Source organism: Pyxicephalus adspersus, chromosome 4, assembly GCF_032062135.1.
Source record: "Pyxicephalus adspersus chromosome 4, UCB_Pads_2.0, whole genome shotgun sequence".
Classification (NCBI taxonomy): domain Eukaryota; kingdom Metazoa; phylum Chordata; class Amphibia; order Anura; family Pyxicephalidae; genus Pyxicephalus; species Pyxicephalus adspersus.
This window is the reverse complement of record NC_092861.1, coordinates 66,197,773-66,221,680: the sequence shown is the minus strand read 5'-3', so window position 1 is coordinate 66,221,680 and position 23,908 is coordinate 66,197,773. Positions and strand designations below refer to the sequence as shown.

Sequence of the window (23,908 nt, the reverse complement as noted above, 5' to 3'; positions counted from 1 at the left end):
CACAGTTTGTGAGTAATTATGTAATAAATTCCTTGTGTGAATAGGTAAATGTTACTAATATTCACCCACACATATTCTCTTGCTAGAGGACCAATATCTTGCAGCTCACGTATCAAAGATTGGACCATAAGGTCCTCCAAAGTCAGAAAGGTGGGGGGAGGGGCACTAGTTCAGCATTCTCCCCTTTCTGGGGACAAATGAGGTATGTCAGAAAAAGGGTCTGGTTGCAATTTAAGGGGAACTTCATGTTTTTTTTAAAGAACAATATAACATCACACATAACTATAAGGCTTTTGCCACAATCAATTAAATCTAGAGCTTTTAAAAACATAATTCTTGGTGATGCTGCCATAATGGGTTCATCCTCGGGTACCTTGTCTTAGGGGAGGCAATGTTCTGTCCATATGTTCCACATTGGTCTTTTGCAATCACACTGTCATGTGTGCCTCTAGTGGAGATTATAATCAATTATACTAAACTCTATGTTTTTTTTTAACTGTGAATCTGGCATTCTCTCAAACATTCCCTGGTGGGAATTAATTACTGCCAGGCGTGGGCCTGGAGGAGGAAATGTTTGATTCCCTGTTTTACAAGTATTGCCCTATGTAAAGGCATGTTTCACTTTTCTCATCATCAGAGAGCCCTCCCACACTTAGTACCAACATGCAAGTGCATGAAAACTAGAGGATACTAGAAGAACTGAGAAAAAAATCAAACAAACAACAAAACAATATTTTCTAAAAGGCAGAAAGGAAATTGCTTATGATAAATGCTATTATTTTGCCCTTATCAGCATGCTAAAAAGTATTAAGAAAAGCCTTTCTGTTTGAATACATACCATTTATTAGACCCAGTGGCATCACATATCTTTGTTCTTCTCTGAGCAGTCAGATTATGGCTGATAGGAGGGGCCAGTGGGGTGCTGTAGCTTTTAATGCATGCTGTTAGAAACTATGTGCAATGAAATTAGAGTACGCTATTTCTAAAGAAAAGTATTGCCAGAGTTCTGATTCAGGCTTCTGTAAAGATATTCAGTGCTATGTTTCAGAAAGCCGCTATTTTATTAAAAACAATATTTTCACAACACTTGATGCCCTATGTCACATTTATAGTACTCCCCTTTATCACTGTTGTGTTTCATTTTTCTTACCCTACTGCTCAATTCATCCTTATTTATTTATATTAAAGCCTATTACTTTACCCGAACATTGCTTCAGTCTTTACTTCAAGCATCACAATTTCACATTCTGAGTCTTTAATTGCAGTCATTTATGTGTGTCTTTCAATATGCTTCCTCTATAATGTGCTTCACACTGAGCATAATGAGTTTTATTGAAAGTAGTTCTCCTAGTTTGGATTATTAACACTTTCTAGGTGCTATACAGACTGACACACACACATACACTTCAATTAAATTGCCCCAACTACTTACAGTTTTACAACATTAAAAGAAATATGCAAAGAAAAGAGAATAAGCATACAACAAAAGGAAAGAGTGCAATCGATAAGTCATTCAAAAAATTGGATTGTCTGCTTTGAACACATTACATTTAGAAAACTGACCAATAGGCAGATAACTAAATGCACAGATGAACCTGGCAGCTACTTTACCTGCCAAAATATTTATATTATTTTCCATCCAAACCTGAGATTTACACAGCACTCCCACAAAACACAGCTCTTTTTGGCAGGCCTGAAAACTTGGATTCTTACTGCTGTATTTCAGTACATATGGGAATTGTTTATTCTCTAACCTGTGATTAGAACTTAAAGGAAGAAGCAACACAATGATGAGCCTACTACTCTGCACACACGTACAATAATTGCCGTTGGGAAGGATCTTTCACGTACCTTTCCAGGGACTAAGGACTGCACGATGCATAAACGAGTGGTGTACATACACCACCATTCTGCTCTATGGAGAGGGGAGGGGGAGAACAATGGAGCAGCACCCCGCTGGGCGCTCTCCCTCTTCGCTTCCATTAAGACCGTTCATTGTCCATAGTCTGTGGATCCATCAGGATGGGCGTCGGGACGACGGACGACGTTCGCTGTACACACGCCAGATTTTCATCCGATATCAGCCCTGAGCCGATTATCGGACGAGAACCATTGGACGTGTGTACATAGCCTTAGCACAACCACTAAGAGCAACATGGAACAAAGGACATTGACACTCCTGAAAGTGTCACTTTCCCAGTCAACATTAGACCAGGATTTTTCATTAGCAAAGTGGTGTCCTGCCAGTAAAAAAGGTAAGCATTACCAAGTGTCATGTTAAAGCAGCCTATTCACTTGAATAGCCTGTATAATGCACCAAAGCAAGCACACATTTGGTTGCCATTGTACCTGCATGGTTCAATACAAAAAAACACCGGAATTTGCCTTAAACATTGAATTCTGTGAAGTTGTTTATTTTGAGCAAGCAACTTTGCCACCATGTCAGAACCAGATATAATATTTTGCTTTTAATTACTTTCAAACTTCAGTCATTTATTCTGAAATTTTTTTTCTTTTTCAAGTCCTTGGTAACAAAGGTTCTTCTTATTTCTTCTCCAAATAGCTATAATTTAAAAATATATTACTTGATATTCAAAGCTTCCTCAAATGTCATGCATTGGAGCCCGATGTCAAAATCAGATATTAGAATTTAAAGTGAGATGTGGGTAGTGGGAGTTTAGATTTTAAAGCTAGGTGTTAAAGTTATCTTCCAGAGCAAAGTACCCGAGACAGGTCATTAATTAGAGTGAAATGTCAGAGTAAGGCCTTAATGTCAAGCATCACAGTCAATTTCAGGGTTCGGGATCAGAGACAACATTGATGTCAAATAAAACTTTAACAGCTAGTTTTGAGAGTCAAGTCCAAGGCTTAGTCAGAGTCAGATATTAGATTCAGTTGTCTTAGGTATATGACTGACTTAACCTGTTACCTATTTTTGATGATAGGTATATTGTCTCTTCAACTACCATTGAGTACCTTGTCAGTTCAGTAAATCATCATTACATCCATTCAGACGGCGTCCTATGAAGTTTGGACTAGCCTATACTTCAGGCCAGATAATTTGGTCTGATACCTGACTAAAAGAGACAAGTGATGGTCCACTTAGAATTTTATTAGGTTAACCATCAATATTATATCTAGATGGGAAAGAATAGGATAGATTTTGAAGAAAAGGTAAAGGTGTCTATGTCTCCTATGTCTATGACATGCTATGTCCTCTGCATACCAATGTCAACAATTGCTATTACTAATTATAATAATATTCATATAAAATAAAATGAACTGAAAGCATAATGGTTTGCTTACTAAAATGTAGAATATTATGTGCCTAGATGAACAGTAAAAACTCATTATCCATATAATTTTTATGATAAAACAGCTATGTCATTTCATAAAAGTAAAATACTGCAATAAAACTTTGTTTCTCTCTATATCGGAGAAAAACACCTAAATCATGTACCCAGGAGGTAGAAGAAAGTTCATATCAGGTTAATGGGAAAAAGAGCTTTGCAGTTTTTCATGTGTGATAAAACGCCACAGCTTTTTGACACAGAAGAAACACCATTTACATATTTACTCTTCGATGACTGATAAGAAGCTCTTGGGCCACATGCTTAGGTGTTTTTCCATTTACTTTAGTGTTCCATTCAATCTTATAATTAAGGCAATTACTATTTTATATTATTTCCTGCATAGCAAAATGTTTATTTTATTAGGAACAAACACATTTACCAAGTTAATGAGATGCCTAAAATGTATGCTTAAAAAAAATAAAGGACTTTTTTTAGGCAAAATATATTTATTGTGCTGATTGTGAAATTTAGTGTGTAAGTTGGACCCAATATTTCAAACTGCGTGGAGACATTTTCATTTTCATGTAAAAGTGATCTTAAAAGAAAGCTCCACCTTTGCATGTTCCCTGTATCCACATCCCAGAGGGATGCCTTTAGGAAGTATTTTAATGTAGACAGAAGCTTTGGTGAATAGAGGCATACTAGAGTCTGACAGAAGTACTGATCTTGCATCCTAATTGAACATCAAGTGTTGAGGTGAACAGGATCTCAGTACATAGAAGAAGGCCTGTCACTTTAGGATTCTTCTGTTGTAATAATATACTATTCACAATGGCACTTCAATAGGAAGTAGCAAGGAAGAGAGGAAACTGCAGGGACTTTGTATGTAATAATGGAATGTCTCTCTACTGGCCCATCATTTTCTGGTTATATTATTACTCCACCAACATAACCAGAGGTAAATAACATATCCTTATGTAAGACCATTAGGTATTTAAAGTGTCAGTTGGATTACTGCAGTAGTTTTTACTTTTATGAGCCCCAGTCTTCATTTTTTACATTGTTGTGGGAAAAGAGAAAAAGCATGTAAACTCATGCGGAACATTAGGGGTCTAGCAGCCAATCACTAAGACCAATGATTGTTATATTACATATGGAGTGACATGTAAAGCTCCTACTAACATTGAACACCAGATAACACTAATGATTTAAGGGTTGCTGGGTGTGAAGAAGAAGCAGCAGGGAGTTCTGGCATGTGGGAATTATTGCTTTTACAAAGACATTTTCATTTGCCCTAAATAAACCAAAAACTAAATTTTTCAAACTGAAAAAGGATATTTTTTTTAAATAGATTAAAAAAAGATCAGCACATTAAAATGTAAGACAGCCTTTATGACTTGTAACAGTTTTGGTATTTACAATAGAAAATGAGGGGTGTTAAACTGACCAAAAAAATAGCTTCTGTGTTGAAATATAAAGCATACAAAAACCTTAGTAATAGTAAGTCCCAAGGATCTGATATTTAAGATTCTGCAAAATAAAAGGTAAACATGGTTTCCTTATGTTTTGCAATTACTAATCTAAAATGCACTTATGGTTTACCGCTAACTTTTATAACATAAAGATAATTAGTTCTGTTCTATACTAAAAACATTACACATTTTTTCTGTGTGTTTGAAAAAAACACACCAACATATATATATATATATATATATATATATATATATATATGCCACCATACCTTCTTTGCAATATGATTGTACTATGCATTCAATCCAATTATTCATGCAAATTTTATGCAGCAATGTGAAATAATTACCTGTGTATAAGTGGAAATAATTGCTGTGGTTTCACTTTGTAAACAGTCACACTGTTCCCAAGCAATTTCCCCGAGCACTTTTTAAACAGATACTTAAAGTCACATGCCGAGTACAAATATACAAAGTTGGATATTTTTTTTTGACAATTATGAGCAACCCAAAGGATAGTGGTAAAGAAAATTGACACAAGCCCCTATACCTATATTTTGTGTTTTTTAGGTGCATGTCCAGCTTTTTTTTTTTTTTTTTGGGAAGTGTTACAAACGCTATTAGCCTCCTGCTAGGAGGATTTCTCTTCATTTTCTGTTCTAAGGAGATAATTCTTTTTTAAGTGAACAAAATTTTCATTCCTGCTTTTTATAAAGTAAGTGATTTTTTTATGTCACCAAATCCACTCATATACTGACATGAAATCAGTTTGTTTTAACTGCTTCAGTACAAACATACTAAATCATCTTTGACGCATTTGTTTGACTTTAAACATCTTGTTCAATGTTTAGCCTAGTTTTAGTCTAAACAAATGTAGATATTTTTCAGGACAAAAAGGACATTCTTTTGGTAATTTTACATAATAGTGCAGCTGGATTTAAAAAAAAAAAAAAGATAAAACATGGGATGCATTAATTTGATTTTCAATAAAAATATGCAAAATATGTAAAAAATATGGTTTACTTACTTTTTTTACACTATACCCACACAAGATTAAAAAAATGAGTCACGTGGTTTAGCAAATGAAATTTCTGCTGACAATAACGTACAAGCAAAAATCATGTTTTTTTATTTTTTATAATTCTTTGCATGTGATTGGGTATTTTACCACATCTCTACACTAAGTAAATTATGCCTTTCAGAGTGATAATTCACTTACTAAGTAAACACCCTAAACCCCAAATTAACCCCAAGGTGTCTTGAAAGTCACGAAATGATTACTATGATGTGTTACTAGAATGATCATCTGATCAAGATCCAATTAACAAGGCTCCCAATCAATGCCCTTAGCTGTTTTATGTGAGCTTAATCTCGGCTGCTAGGGATGTGATATTGTGAATACACACAGAACTTCTATAAAATGAATGGCAGGTCAGGAATTACTATTTGCCAATTCACCTTAAATTTAAATTAGCACAGGCACAAAGTGGTTAAAACTATGAAGGCTCTTGTAATTAATATAAACATCAATAGGTTTCTTTTTAATTAGGCTTTACCCATGAATACTTTTTAACAAATAAACTGTTATACAAATTAATATAAGCACAGATGAAAGGTCAATTGGAAAGTTAAGTGGAGATATCTACCTACAAGTAAAAAAACCCATATATTTACATGAATAATGAGCAGGCCTCATTTAACAAATTGTAAATCACACACTGAAGAGGCATCAGCATATACAAGTGCTACATGCAGACAGAACATGTTTTCTTGTTAAGCATAAATCATTGATGGCTATGCAAACACATTCATGACAGTTTAAAAAAAATATTTTTTACTTATCCCTCATATGAAATGTTACTATCTACTGCACAGGTAGGAAATTGCCATTTTCAAAACCAAGCAACTGAAGTTCAAGAGTAGAGAACAGTCTTTTAGATATCTGGTACAGAAAGCAATTGACCCTCATTAAAAGATAAATTGAGGAGACTATACTAATTGATGCAAAGAGCTAAAGTGCTTCAGACTCTAAGAAAAATGACTGTGGCTTCCAAGCTATCACTTTAATCAGCTATTTTGCAGGCACCATATAAATTGGTCTATTTAAAAAGTGTTCCCTGATATCATTATTGTGATATTACACATCCTTCTCCTTGTACATTACCTTTTGAAAATAAATGTTGTGCAAAGGCAGCTGTCCTACATTGCATAACAAATACCTTATGCATGTCATTACTACGTTACTACCTCTTTTTACTTTTTTATTGTGAATTGAAACTGCTTATAAAAACTCCCTATTTTTTTACGTTTGCCAGCTGTACTAATTTAGGTTTTTGAAGGCAGCAGAGGTGGCAAACTCTTGTTATATGTTACATAAGTGTCCAAAAAATGCATGCCTCCTCCTACCAGCTATTAAATAAAAGATAACAAACAGACCCGTTCGGTCCAATGGTAATTTTTTTTGCAAGCTGATCTGATTGGCAAAACCACTGTGCTCTTTGTTTTGCTCTGGAAGTCTAGAACACGGAGAACAACACCTGGGCAAAGCTAATTTTTATCATATTTTTTGTTGTTAAAATGCCCTCGTGGGTAGTATTACTATTGATCTGATTGTACAGTATTTTTTTCAAATGAATACCAAATGTTTACTGTTCAGATATAGAATGGATTAGTTTAGGTAAGTCCTATCAGTATACAGTGGTTGATAAACATGGAGGAGTGTGTCGCAAACTTTAGTAATATATGACCATTGAAGATTGTTACAGTTCTTTTTACCTTGTAATATAGTAGAAATGCCACTGTGTGCATAAGCCTTTGTGTGAATGTGTATACAAGTGTATAATTTGGGTGTGAAGTAAGCAGATGTAAGTTGTCCAAAAAGTTGAGTCATGGTAAGAGAAGGTAGAGTTATCACAATAAAACGCATACTTACATTTTTTAGGTGAGCAAGCTCAATCTCTACCAAGGCATCTGTAGCTTTAGGCTCTGGGTGGATGGTAACTACAATAATCTTTGAATTCACTACCGTAAAATTTCTGAAAAAGAAGACAATTTTCAAGCATCACTAATGTGTTCACAGTTTTATTAGTTACAACACAGGTTACTTCCTTAGCTTGTTTTGTCTTCACTAAATATACAAACGTTGTTGCAACAATTCCTGTGACATTTCAAACACCAGCTTTAACTAATTATTTTTTGGAAAAAGTATAAAAAAAGTTTGAGTCCTCTTTTCATTTAGAGAGCCTATTTTTATTAAATGCCACTCAATCATGCCCTTGTTACATAACAGGAAGTGAGTATGAATCCTCTGAAATTCTCTGAAAACTCTGTCTGATTTTTTCATTGGAAAGTGCTACTTGCCAATAATGTGCCAATAATTACAACTGGAACTGTACACAGTAAACTTGTCTGCTAAGCAAACCTAAAGATAACAGATGACAGGTGTCTTACTGAGAAATAGGTTGTTATCCTATTGGGGCAAGAAATACATTTTGAACATCTATGATGGCCTCCCTTAGAACTAATAAATGCATATAATAATGTTTTGAAAAATACAGAAATGCATAAAAAAAATTTATTTTTACAAGCATGAATTAAACTCTAAAGTTAGTTTAAGCAAAAATTAGACTTTTGATCAATCCCTGAGCCTATATTAATTTTTCCAGTTTTATTGAAACAGTGTACAATATGTTTAAATATGTAATTCATCTTGAAGTATGTATTTCCTTTTTTTGCTTCACACTATATGTAGTCTGTCAAGTAATCTCTAATGCTATAATCCTGTTAGAGAAACCTGAACTAATGGTGCATGCTTTGGTGCTAGTCTAGCCTACATATAAATTTTAAAGTCTGCAGAATAGTATCCTAATGCTTTAAAACTGGATTACATTTTAGTTTAAGGTTATAACTGTTTAACTGCAGTAAATTAGTACATTCTTTAAAAAGATAATTACATATATTGCATTATTACAAAAAAATATTATATATGAGAACATAAGTACAATATTTGTTATTATAAGAAAATGTAAATGTTATTTCAACAATTAACGTGTTAACACACACATAGACACACACACACACACACACACACACATACTAGGGTTTGATTTAAAGATAGGTTCAGCTACATTTCATTTTTATAGCATTGACATATTACACAGCTCATTACAGAGAACATAGCCATGTTACTAATTGTTCCTCAGAGGAGTTCACAATCTATTGTTTCTACCATAGTCATACGTATGTACAGGTAGAAATAAAATACAATGTATACTGTTCATATACCATCATATGTAGTGGTATCCCTAGTGTGCATTATTACCAGCCAAAGTGACTCTGGCATGGAATACAAACTGATGTTTATTAATATTTCATTGCTAACTGAATGAAGTTTTGGAAAGATACTGTATCACAGTCTACAATATTCTGTTTGAGTAATATTAGATAAATTAGGTATATTGCTGCTAAGTGTGTGATGCAGCAGCTGGAAGGCAGTTAAAAGTGAACAACACACACATGTGTGTGTGTGTGTATTTATATATATATATATATATATATATATATATATATATATACCACCATTGGTTGTTTTTACATTACAAAATAGAAATTAAACATAAGTGTACTGCAGATAATCATGCTGATGAAGGGATACAGATTCTCAGGTTGACATATATAACATACACAATGAGGCAATGCTATAAAGTTGCTAGAAAGATAAATATGTATAAAGAAATGCACGCAGACTTTTGATGCTATGAGCAGCTAAGGTGGTTATTATCATAGATTGGGGTTTATAATCACCTCACAGTTTTCCACTTTAAATCAACCTTTTGGATTTTTTATTCCTTCTTTTTTGTCCCTGGCATATACCATTAGTGTACATTCCTGTGAAGGCTATGCATACTTCTTTGAGACACTGACATGTACTACTGGCAATGACAATTTAGATTTAAACCTTTCAATGCCTAATCATATTTTTATCAAATATATATTTATATATTTATATTATCTATTTTTAATCATTTGTTAAAATATTATAATTTAGGGCAAGGCACTGGCAATATTCTGTTGACATTATTAAAGCTCTCCAAGAATAAATATTTTCCTGACAGAACCTGGAGTGATCCAGCAAACCTTGATTAGATCTGGTCCAGGATTGAGAACCATATTAACTAATAGCAAATTATTTTTAAGACATCCATTCTGGATTTACTGGATCACCCAGGTTGTCCCATGATAGTCTATCTTCTCCACTCTTGCAAAGCTTTCATAAATCTTTCCCTATAGATGAAGATTTGTCAACTGCACATCTATGATGTGCATCTCCCATTCCTCCACACCACAAAGATTCTTTATTGCATTGGGATCTGGTGAATGTGGAGGTCATCTGAGTTTGGGATGATATGAGCAATGTGACATAGCAAATTATCTTGCTGGTACTAGGCATCAGAAGATGGGTAAACTGAAGTCATGAGCGATGCTTATGGTCACCAAGATTACTATGATAGGCTGTGGCATTTAAAAGATAGTCAGCTGGTACTAAGAGGCCTAATGTGTGCCAAGATTTTACCTCTCAAAGCATTACACCACCAGCCTGTACTATTGTTACATTGCAGGATGGATTTATGCTTTCATGTTGTTGATGTCAAATTCTGACCCTACCATCCAATCGTTGCAGCAGAAATTGGGAGTCATCAGACCAGGCATTGTTTTTCCAATCTTTTCTTGTTATATTTGGTTAGCCCTAGTAAATTGTAACCGTATGTGTCTGTTCTTAGCTGACAGGAGATGCATTACATGTAGTCTCCTTCTGCTGTAGTCCATTTGCATGAATATGTGCATTCAGAGATGGTGCTCAGCATACCTTGTTATAATGAGTACCTCATTAAGAGCCTGTTGCCTTTCTAGAGTTTGAACAAATCTGGAATTTTTTTCCCCAGATCACTGCAACTCAATGGATATAATACTTTTTTTTACAGTTAGTTTTTGAAATACTGAAACAAGCTCGCTTGTACCATCAATCATACTAAACTTAAATCAACTTTTTCCCCCATTATGATGTTCAGTTACAACTTCAGCAAGTAGTCCTGAAAATGTCTACTCATCGTAATGTATTTATTGCATTTAGCTGCTACCCTGTGATTGGCCTATTAGATGTTCACCCTGACCATCAATTGAGCAGGTGTACCTTTTAAGTGTCCAGTGAGTAAATACTCAAAACCCAACAGGGAAAATGTAAATTCCTCTTCCACAGTAGATGTGCCCAAGAGATAAAATCAACTTGTTAAATAGTTGTTAAATTCTCCATATAGCACCAACATATTATGTAGAGCTGTACAATAAATAGGGGTTGCAAATGGCAGACAGATACAAACTCTACAAACTATGACACAGAAGGGCTTACAATCTAGATATCTAGACTGGTGCTAGATTTTCTAGACAAGTAACTTTAGCTTTAGAAGTAATCTGCTTTTAAAAACTAGAGTTTATTATACTGAAAATAAATATATAAGGTTCACACATTCACATGCTCCTAACCCACAAAAATATTTAAAACAACATCTTTCACCAACTTTCAATATGTTTCCAGCAATACAAGTAATCTGTCGTTCCCCTGAGCACATTTTGGCTAAAGATTCATTCAAATTTGTGCAAATAAAACTGTGTTCTGTCTTTGTCTTCCTTTCAGCTAACGGAGTAAATTTTGACTTGCATAAAAAATATATTATGTAATACTGTATGAAGCCTTACAAATAGGTTGAACAGAAGATCCCCTAATCACGTGTAACATAGGAGCAAACAAACATGAACCATTTAAAAAAGAGATTTGCATGCTTGTGATTTATATGGATGCATAAACACTTACTAAGGTTTATTCCACAATGTCTCTTAGTGACCTGCAGAGGTGCTTCTTCATTACTTTTGTTAAAGTATCCAGCTTTGCTAAATTGGTTTCCCAGCCTGAACTGGATGTGAAATTAATATTTCATCAGAGTGAATTGAAACATTCTTCTTCATGGACTCATAATGGCAGGTCATGCAGCCAAACTCAGCTGTGGCTTCTGTGAGCAGAGGAATGGAACATTGCCTGAATTGATGGCGGATGTAAATTGTCAATGTTCAGCACGCTGCATTTCTGCTGAAGTGCTTTTCAGACAAGATAAGGATTCTTTCCAGTGAACCAAAATCTTTCTTTTTTTTTGAATGTGAAGAGTAGAATATGTGAATTTTTAGCAAGTTTCATTTAAGATTGACACAGTTTATGTTTTTTGTTCTATGTGTTTGTTTACATTTATATATAATTATATATTCCTAAATAAAAACCCTTTTTATAGGTTTTTACTGCTGGCTCTATTGTGTTACCACACTCAATGCGGTGTACAATCTCCTTTAGGTCTACAACCATCTATGGGCATACCTGATGGAAAACAAACTGATCTGAGGGATTAAGTAGGTCTTCAGTTTACAATGGTTTATTGAGACATGAATTAAGGGAAAATCTGCAACAGGGACAAAGCAATAAAAAGAAGGGGCTATAGCCTCTCTAAAGACTTGTAATTAAAGCATTTTCCCAAAATGGGTCACCTAAAGAACCATATGGTTTCATTTAAGGTTCTGTGTCTGTTAGTGCTATTCACAGTACTGCTAGTCTCAAGATATTTGGAATGAGAATTGGTGATGCCATTACTGTGCTGATTACCTCAAGGGCATATTTTATTTTTTTTACAACCAGCATTACCTTCCTTTGTTCAGTGACGTGACATCTTAGAGCTGAGAGACCTTTGATTGCCATACACTGAGGTTACAGGTTTAAATCAATTAATCAATTTGTGTCAGTGTGAGTCCTGCTCTGATCTTTGTCCGGATAGGTAAGTTTCTCTATTCAGAGACCAAGCCTAGCACATGTTATTAGTACTACTACCCCAGGAGTAAATGCTCCTCTACCCCACAGATTAATCCGCTCTTGCTTGTGACTAGTTCTTTGTCCTCATCTACTGCTCATTTTTCGGCACAACTTTAACAGTTCAAGGTTCAATAGACAAAGTGATTGTTCTGATTCTGAATCTATGTGTTGCTTTATAGTGTCTTCTTGCTATTTAAAATTCACTGTAAATTAATTATGGAGACATTAGTATATTTTAAAATCGAAAATATTCATTTTTAGTAAAAAGCTCTCCAGTGATCTGTTGTTCTTTTCAACATCACAAGACAAATCTTGCTGTTGATAACGGTTAAATTACAAGCAATGTATTTTCCAAGCCTCTACTCTGCCACTTAGTGGATACAGGAGATACTATAAATGATAATACCTTCAGTGCTGCAGAGAGAAATATGATTATGCTAGTGAATAAGAACAAATCAGAATGCATGCTAGATTTCTATAATTAGAAGGTGTGTATTGTTATTACAAGAATAAAATAACATATTACATTATTTTTCTAAAATATATTGTTATACTTTGTTGCAGTGCATCATTGAATCGGTTTACAGAAATTGTGTACTATCAAGCAACCTGGGAGATGTACATTGGGCTGTAAAGTCAGTCCAGTAGCCTCTGGGAAGCTTATCTAAAGGAAGGATTTCCTAAGATCCCTGCAGCAAGGATATACAATGATAAATGTATTTTGTCATCATAAAATATTTATTCCAGATAAGCACCAATAAGTTTATAAAGGGATAAATCAACAGGTGCAAAGGAACAGGGTTAATGAACATTTATTCCTGATTTATGCATCATCATCAGAGTGACACATCAACGCTATAAATTGCCTTAAAATAATCCTGAAAAAATGGCAATGCATATGCTATAGGAATAAGTAATGTATTTCTGCTTCTTGCAGGGAACATTTTTTGTGCTCTTGCAGCCAGTCTTAAGTTACCTGCAGACATAAAATGCTATTGGCCTTATTTTAGCAAGTCTAGAAAACTATCTCTTTGGGTAGAATCAGTCAAACCTAGGAGTCAATTAACCAATTACAGTTGTTGCTAAATAAAAATTGGGTTGAAGCTTAGTAAAGGATATACATGTGAAGGATAAACATGTGAAGGATATACATTTCAAATCTAATAATTATTTGAAATGCATTTAGGTGTTTGCATGTCCAACCACAACTAACTGACTTTGGCAAGTTTTTGGGAAGGTTACATTGTATTAAATTATTTGGATTCTTTGGAAACAAGCAGGTAGTACTAGTAGCTTGAGCAGAAACACCAGCAGACTCCTGGTGTTTAAGAAAGGCATAATCAACATCTGCAAAAGATGATCCTTTATCCTTAAAAGGATCACTTGTTATTTCTATCATTATTGGCTATCCAATGTAGATTAGATCTGTAGCCTTGGTTTTACCAGTCTGTTACCTATGTGTTTGCTTACCTGGTTTTATGGGTTTAGTGTCTATGTTTGGAAGGCCAACTAATCCAAAATGTGCAAACTTATCTAGTAAAATATATCAAAATTATGGATAAAATGGTGTTGAATAAAAGAGTGTAGGTTATATACTTAGAAAAGTGAATCATTACTCTGCAAGGAATAATTCATTTAGCTTAGTCTGACCCAAGACCCAAACATGTGCGAGTTTTACTTGCACATTATTGGATGGCTGAAGTTACCTCATTCCATAAACTGAATTCCAACTTTCATAAAGTAAATTACCCCTTGCAGATTGTTTACTTCACAAAGTTAACTCAAATCCTTCAGCTTGCTAATATTGACACTGAATTTGTCAGGCAATGCATACATATTGTAAGAAATTTAGGATTTTTTAATGAAACATTTACAGCATATCATTCTTACAGATTACTCTACGTCATTTCATTCACAAGACTCCAATTGCATAAGTATCACTAATGATATATTTTATTTTCTTTTGTTCATTTTTACATGGGTGTTGCTATAGTACCACTTCATCAACATTTATTACATGTTATTAGTATCTTTGAATCTATTCATATAGAGCGTAGAGATGATATGCTCAATATTGGAAGACAAATTCACAAGTAAGAATTAAATGTTGAATATTAAAGAGTCTGCCACTAGTGCTGTCCTATCACAAAGAAATACTGCCTTTCCATTTAAATATGGACAAGACAATAATGTTTAAAAAAAGCAGAGAATCTAATTTTAGCATTTTTTTTAGTTTGCTAATTGCTCCTCCAGTTCTTTTGATGGATCTACTTAACACATTTGTGTACCCATCCATTTTACATTCTGCACAAAACACTTCAATTACTGCCATCTCAAGCAAAGAGGTGTGTGTTTAGCTGGCCAGTAGGGTTAGGATTAAGATTAACAATGAAATCTATTTACTAAAGCAGTTTAGGCCGTATACTTAGCAAAATAAATTATCCCATTGCAACGGAAATTCACCTAGCTTAGTGAATAACATATTTGTATAGAATACTCAACTGCATGCAAGAAAATGTAAAAAAAAAAGTTTTGCTTGTAGATGATTGGGTTGTTGAAGTCAACAAAGCTTTATTTCATTGAGTAAGATAAGTAAAAATTCCCTTGAATGGTGATAATGCACATGTGAAATAGTCTAAAATCTGTTAGTTCACCAACATCAATGTGTTACTCTTTGGGCTAGGGTAAGCCTAACCAAGTTAGAAAAATGGTAAGAATAGGCTAATACTTAGCATGTATAGGTTACAGTTGACAAAGGGTTATCTGCTGTTAGCACAAATTAGCTATGCAATAAAAAACAAATACTTGTATTAACAAGCAATAGATGTGAAGATATAAAAGATATAAATAAGCATTTGGAAAGCACAGGATGAGATTCATACAATCAAATCTGCATTTACACTGTTAAATCCTAAATGTGTACCTCTGCTGCTTATACAGCTGACCACAGATTAATGCACATTTCAGTATAATAACTGCTTGCCACCCAGTGGCCAGTCCTAGTATATGCATTTAAAATATACATTCTATTTCACTTAAATACTTTACACACACAGGCCTCAACAAAACAAACAGCATAATTCATAATGTGCAAACCTGCAATACTATTTTTAAATATTAAGCAACAAAGGAAAAAATATTAGATATTTAGGTAAAAATTATTCAAGGTGAACACTCACCGTAATGTAGGTAAAAATAACCCTAAATTTTTGTAAAACACTGCTCCAAGTACATATACTGTAGATTCGTCCAGGTCTGAAAAAAACAGCAGCCATTATTAATAGTATTACAGTTACAATAATATTATGTTCTTTATATATATACTGTATAAATCATTCTTTCTCAGCTTTAGTAAGGTAACATTGTAATGAAAGAAATACAGGACTTCAAAATTGTAGTTGTCTGACTGTCATGCCGGTCACTTCTCACACATTTTATTATCATCACCCAGTTCATACATTTCAGTCTTCATCACCTCATCCCTGACAAACTTGGTTGATGGTAATCAACTCCTGATTTCACCATCTTACACATTTGGACAGGGTACTGCTCTAAAAAACCCACAACTGAAATATGGAGATCTTTTTGCAAAAAGAGCCCAACCACAAGATTTTTGAATGAGTGGCTTTATGGTTTTCAAAGGGCCAGATATTGAAGTTCTCCATGGAGAATAAATAGGTAAGTGTAGTACTTAGGTGAAGGAACTTTAAAAGGATAATGATAAGGTTTTGTCATTTTTTATTTTATTTCCCTATCATTAAAAAAAGAAAACTTTACATGGGCTCCTAATATACTAAACTGCTGTAGTTTATATAAGCATATATATATATATATATATAAAAATATGAATACATTGAATTTATAGATTTAAATTATTTCCTCGATGGAATTTGGAAGTGTTGGTTTAAAAATATTGTTTTTCCTCTACGTTTTTCCCTTAAATATTGTAAGTTAATCTTCCTAATAAAATGTGAGGTTCATACACAATAATTACCCTACTGCAGTTGGGTAAAAAAAAAAAAAAAAAAGGTAGAAAGAAAAGAACAGAAAAACTGGAAAAAGTCAGAATGATATAGGTTGGACTGTCTATACCAGTGGTTGACAACCTTTCTGACCTTATGGACCACTAAATTCATAATTCCTGTATATGCACGGGCAGCCGTGTGCCGGATGCCAAAACCTGCCCACTCTCCCGTCGCAAGGGACCTGCTTTTTAAACATCCTGGGGGGACAGTAGTACAGGGCTTTGGACACAACAAAAATTGTGACCATACGGGAGACATGATCAGTGGGGTCAGGAGAAGGAAACAGTAACTTCTGCAGACCACCAAAATTTTCTTGTGGACCACCTCTCGCTGGTCTATAATATTTGGAAATAGAATTCCAGGTTGGAATTCAGATTTTTTGGTTAATAAAAAAGATTAAGTGGCCTAGATTTGGAGCTCATTATATATTTATTGGCTAAACCAATCCAGCCGGTATACCTGTCATTGAGTGATGCAGTGTATTTTAGAATCTGAAAGCTCCCTTTAAAAAGGGGGACACACAACACAAAATATCCTGATTATCCTTTTAAATAATATTTATTTTTTATCAGGGTTCAGTGACATCCAAAGAAGAATTCCCAGAAAAAGTGCTGGATGAGTCTAACTTTGTTTGCATGTGTCGACAGCTGTCAAAATCAACCTGCTAGAGTGGCTAAGCCTACATCACATCTGTCAGTGACAAGTATAAACACAGGATATCCAAACTGCAAGCTTGGAATAGCTGAGATATGAGTCGTAATCTACTCCAATGAGAACTAATTGACCATCACTAATGAAGAGAATAACATTGGTAAACAGGTAGGTTTTGCAATGCTTAAAGTACAGTTGCATTTTAAAATAAAAACCCTTCACACTTGCTCCCTCTTAAATAGTTTACTGGCTTCATTTTTTACTTTAACACATATTGTCCTATATTTATGTAATATATATTCTTTTAGATTACATTTACTGTTTAATGTAATCCTGTAGTGTGTATATATTTATATATATACCTGATGGCATTGGAGTAAAGATATTTTTTGGTATCACCACCTTATCTTCAGAGTTCCTTGCCCAGTCGACCATTCCTTTCCTGCCTCTCATAGGGAAGGTGATATCCGTTAGCACAGAAGACGCTGGCAGCTTTTGAATACTGGCCACTGACAAAAGAAAACAACATAGTGAGCACTGTTGTATTCGTTTAACCTATCATCAAATTTATTATTTCCAGTTCAAATTCTGTAAGCATATCAATAAAGTATATGTGTATCCCTGCTGCATTTAGAGAAAACTGTTTATTTCCCATTTTCAGACAAATAAACTAAATAGTTTAAATATTCAGTGCTTCTCCTGGTAATCTGTTTTAAATATTCTGGTTTATGTGTGAATGTCATATATACTTGTGTAAAGCAGTTAACTACAGTCTTAAAAAGCTTAGGGTTATATGGAAGAAATAACAAGTAAGGACTTTGCAGCACAGTTTCTTTAGATCCATATTTGAAATAATCTGAAGTGACATTACAAGGATGAAATTCTGTAAACTGCTCATGGAAACGAAACTGTTAGAATCTGGCTAATGAAGCATTGACAATGTGTGGGAAGCCCAACATACAATTACTGCAGATAGGTTGCTTAATCCTGAGTTGAGGACAAAAGGCTGGCTTACTATGTATAGAACTATTTTGTGTCCCAGATTCCCCTAAACAGTGAAAGATTTTTACATTGGAAATATCTCACTTCCAAAACGTATTTCACCAGTTTATTTTACTCTGTGCTGTCCAAAAGCTTATATGGATAAAATTCAATGCAGGAGAAATGAGAAAATGTGTATGCATATATTGTGAGCTTCCAGCGCACTCACTGCAGGAGGCATTTCAGGGTGTTCTGCCCACTTTTATTCAAAAACATCTACTTAAAGCATCCTTCAGGGCTTTTACCTCACAGGGGATCAGAGTCATCAAAGTATGACCGGAAAACACAAACATAGCCTCCTGGCTCTGTCTGACACTTTTCAGAATTATTGGTCCTGCAGACGTAAGCTTTGGGTGACCTTCTAGGCTCTCCCAGCATACAAATTGCACACAGCCTGTCCACCTGAGCCATCTGGCCTCAGGCTGCAACTCCCCCCTTTTTCAAGGACAGGTGCTTTATTATTATCAATGACCAGGTGCACCAGAGTCATTACCAATTTCTGGCCTGGAAATGGAATGTGCCTGGCCTACCCATTCTTTCCAGGACACTCCGGGCCTGGATCCCAAAAAAAGACCCGCAAATCTGCAGCAATACATTTACACATGGCCCTATTCAGGCCCTTTAATCCCATTTTAAGGAGAAATTGACAAAGATGATGCTAAATATCCCCTGAATTTGGCATCATATATTTTATTATACTACAGTACGCACTGATAGTGCTAGAGGGGTGTTGCAATATACAATGGCTAACATTCTTATCACACTGCTCTAAACCCTAATATACATTTAGAAAATAGATATATGATGGTAAATACTGGTAATATATGTTAATTTAAGTACAATATATGCATATATTCATTTATCACATTTTCAGAATAGGGGTTAGCAGAAGTGCTGTCAGTAATTGGTTTGAATATGTATTGAAAATTATCAAGAGCAGGCACAGTTCTTCTATATCGTACAAGTCTCTTCCATCATGTCAAATGGTAAAGCTTACTAATTGCTCCCATTCCTATTTTTTCAGCACTATAGCAGGCTTCATTGCTGGCTAAAAGTAGTCTACAGGAAACAGGAATGTGGGGCATGCTTTGACACAAGTGGCACCTTATGGTACTTAAGATAAAGAATTGTCCAGTAATATATATACTTACACATTGTATATTGTATTCAGGGTATAGAAAACATTAAGCAAAGGAACCTCAAAGAATAGAAAAGCCCATCAGGAAAAGATGGCGGTTCATACTAACCTTTAGTAATCCTCAGCCATTAGTCAAATGGTGTGCCACTAAATCTATATTTATATATATTATCTGAATTGAAGGGAAAGGGGATGTAAACTTCAATTGTTTCATTTTTGTGAATGACAGCAGTACACAGCACAAGCATATCCTACCAAAGACTTTACTTTGTTTTACAAAATAAATACCCTTTACCATATAAATTAGTAAAATAAAATGCTAGACATTTTGTGCATTGAGCACAGTTAGGTTTTACAGAATAGAATATTTCAGCCAGAGAAGCTGAGCAAAATCCAATCACACTTTAAAAAAAGAGAAACTTGCAGGTATAGACATGCACACTACTGTTTGAGGTGAGGCATTGTTCTGAATTTTGTTCTAAAATAAAAATCTTAGCACAAATCAGCAGGGATGCCAAGGGTCAATGAGCGAATAGTTCTATGGTGCCAGCACAAATCACATTCAATTCATCTTCTTCCAGTACAATTTTTCGCAGTCGTGTACAATATATGTTACATCTACAAAGAAAAAAGCAACCAACCCAGCAGAGTGGCGATGATTTTAAAGTTATATATATAAGTTCATTATCACAAACAGAAATGTTATTTTGATTTTTATAGTAGGAACCAGTCAGTCATAATGTATAGCTTGGAAACCCTTTTCAGAATGTCCATAAGGCAATATTCCTTGATTTTCAGTGTATGTTAAGTATTAAATATGTTCAAATGCACAATCAATTCAGATGAAAGGCAAAAACTTTAACGTTTAACTCCAGCCATGTCATTCTTCAAGTTTCTACTTTCAAATAATCTGTATACCATCCTGCATTAACTGCCCAACAACAAACACCTGCCCTAACAAAGAGAACCATCATTTCCCCAAACACTGTGTTGGTCAATATGACATCACAGTATGGTAATGTGATAGAAAACTGGTAATGCTGACATTAAAATATTAAAAATACCAAAATGACATAAGAAATCTATCACAATAATTCAAAATGCAATTCAGTGATCTGGAATCCATAGTAAACACCACACAAAATAATGTCAGAATGTTTCTGTCTTTTCTTATATTTTTTTCTTCTATAACTTGCAATTCCTTATTATGCTGAATAGTAATGCTACCCAAATTGTAGTCATCCGATGTACTTTTCAGTGATTGGAAAGTTCTCATACATGTGACTGAAATTAAATTAAACATAATTCATAATTCAATTCATAATACCTTGAGTATGACTACGAATATCTTGACCAGGGTAGCTCGGACCTTCTAGCCCTTCCTTTAACACCCCATCAGAACCTCCATCTCCCCCCGAACCTGCTTACCAACCACTCCCCCACCAATAAATACCCAAACACAAATCTTGGATTTAAACTGGCTGGCAAGCAGCTGTTAATTTACCCATCATTAAATAAACTAACCATTCAAGTAATTAACAAACAAATATCCAATAATAAAAAAATTAAAAATATACTAAAACATTTTACACTTTTGATATGCAAGCATATTGTAACATAACATAAAACTCCATAATTATTAATATTAATTATTAAACTGGGATTATATACCACATTGCAATATAATAAATTGAATATAACCTAATACTCCAACAACCTAACTCCCCCCTTTTAATAATAGATAACCATAACCACAATATCTATAGTGTTATCAAACTCCCAGTTATACACCCAAACAACCGGGCTGCAGGTCTCAGAAGGCAAAATCCACACCCAACATGAATTTAACTCTTTCAACATCTCTACCTTGGCCCCTAGCCACCCAGCACCGCTTTAGGAGCAATAATCATCCGTTGACCATAAAGATATAGACCCTACCAAAGAGGATCCCCCCCTGCCAAAATCCACCACTTTATCAATGCACTGGATCCAAAATTAAATGCAAACTAACCAAATCCAATGCAAACAAAAATTCCAAATTTAGCCATAACAAAACGGGTGGGTGGGCCGGAAACTTTTTCTCTTAAAAGATGGGCTCTCACTTTTGTCTTTCTCATTTTAACATGTCCTATCCCTAATCCCCTCCTACCTCACGTTCAAGAATAGCGCAGCCCCTCCTTTCCTTACTTCATTTTATTAATCTTAACACCCCTGGGACAGACCTCACACCCTGTCATTTAGACCCTGCGCCTAATTACGGCTAATATCTTACGGCTATGGGCCTCTCTTTCCTGCTTCTATTGCTCTACATATAAACCATAATTACAATCCTAAATGGTAAATTCCCCCTCTAGTTCTATGAGATAACCACTCTTTAAGATCTATATCCAGTCTGCTCTTGTTTGTCAGTGGAAAGCTTTTAGTTGCTGTTGCCTGAGTATATATTCTTTTAAAACAGTAAAGGAACTGACAGGGTTAATTTCTTCTGAACAAAGGGTCAATTAAACAGAAGTTCTGAGAAGTTCTGCCAGCTAGCTGAGATTGATCTGTCAATTAGCAGATGCAGGTATGCCATATAGAAGCTTGTTAGGGAGCAATATAAATTCCAGCTTTTACTTGAGTTTTAGTGGCAGTGTACTTTTCTAGGTAATTAGAAAATTATATATATATATATATATTTTTTTTTTAACAGAACCTGTACATTCTTGCATGGCTAACCACAACATTTTCTCCAAATGCTCAGTGATATTGTAAAGATGCATGCATACCATTTTAACACTAACACTAACACTTTACAAATTAAAGTAACCCATTGTAGGTTTTCCATTTGCAGTTGTAGTGAATAGTAAGTCATGCTTTATAGCAACAAGATTCAGTGGTTATTGTGTCACTATTGTTACAACAATTTATGCCTAAAATAGCTCTAAGAGAAAAAAACCTCACAAGAGATAGAGTTACTAACAGAGCTTGATGTTATAACTGATTACAGGTATTCAACAGTTTACAAGATTGTATTGAGAAAACGCTATAGGCCTAACTAGTTTACCATCCTTCATCCTTAAACCCAATTTCTAGGCAAAAATGAATGCAGATGTTCATGCACTTGCCAGTCCCCTACTGTTCTATGGTGTCAATATCACTGCTACAGTTTCCTTTTCTGGTTCGTAACAGGACTCCAATGCCAATGGACAACTGAAGAACCAACCAAAGTGTTGTAAGTAGACAAAGTTATAAGCATCATGTGACCATGGTTTTACATGGGGAAACTGAGCAATATAGGGAGGGAGGGGGAATACAGGGAACTGTTTTTTTAGATTTTAACATTTTCCCAAAGAGTAGCTAGAGCATAAAATGCTAATTATTAGTTCTTTTTTTGTGATGACAAGCTTTTTTAAAGTGATCATCATGCATGCTTTATGATCTATATTTTACAATCTTTTATATAGAATCCACTCTTAGGCACTTTTTAAAATATTTTAAATGGAATATGGTTTTAATTTTTAAAAGAATATTTGTTATAGTTAACAGCATAACGTTATATACAGAAAATAGATTTATATGCATCTTTGAAAATCTGACATCACTGTGGCATCCGATTGTATATGCAGCAATGGGCAGCACGGTGGCTCAGGGGTTAGCACTCCAGCCTTTGCAGCACTAGGTCCTAGGTTCGAATCCCAGCCAGGACACTATCTGCATGGAGTTTGCAGGTTCTCCCCGTGTCTGCGTGGGTTTCCTCCGGGTACTCTGGTTTCCTCCCACATCCCAAAAACATGCAGTCAGGTTAATTGGCTTCCCCCTAAATTGACTACAATACCCACGTATGACTAGGGTAGGGACATTAGATTGTGAGCTCCTTTGAGGGACAGTTAGTGACACGACTATGAACTTTGTACAGCGCTGCGTAATATGATGGTGCTATATAAATACTGTATAATAATAATAATAATATATGCAGAGGATATAAATATGTGCTACATGAGTAGAATACAAGCACATTTAGGTGTACATGCCCAGAGGTAAATTTCTTTTCTGGTAATTTCCTATGTAGGGTAAAGTGGTTCACCTTTTTAGAAATAAATAGTACAGGTACAGTGTGATATCTGACAGATGTAAAAAAAAAGAGAAGCTAAAACTTTTGAAATTCTCACGTTAGCATATAAATATTGTAACATGAAATCAGGTGCTATTTAAAGGGTAGGTTAGAACTTTTGGAGTGTTCTTTCTCTGGATTTTCCAGATGGTGTTAGGAGAAAGAAAGGCACTGGTCTGCAGACACTAATATCTTTGATCTCAGCGACTGTCATTGTTCAACGTGAAACTGTTTGTTGAATGAAACCACTATATAGTCACATTTGTTTCTGGAACCCATGGCATATATATCT

General features: G+C 34.7%; 1 protein-coding gene across 5 annotated transcripts in view; it reads right to left on the bottom strand.

Annotated features, from left to right (window-relative positions):
- ADGRB3 (adhesion G protein-coupled receptor B3) overlaps positions 1-23,908 on the bottom strand; it is a 510,634-nt gene that overhangs the window by 167,781 nt on the left and 318,945 nt on the right. For all 5 annotated transcript variants that reach the window (XM_072408480.1, XM_072408481.1, XM_072408479.1 and 2 more), the window contains 3 exons: positions 17,707-17,853; positions 15,848-15,923; positions 7,695-7,797 (listed from right to left, as the gene is read on the bottom strand). In XM_072408480.1, coding sequence (XP_072264581.1) covers positions 7,695-7,797; positions 15,848-15,923; positions 17,707-17,853 — 326 coding nt within the window. The remainder of the gene's footprint in view (positions 1-7,694; positions 7,798-15,847; positions 15,924-17,706; positions 17,854-23,908) is intronic.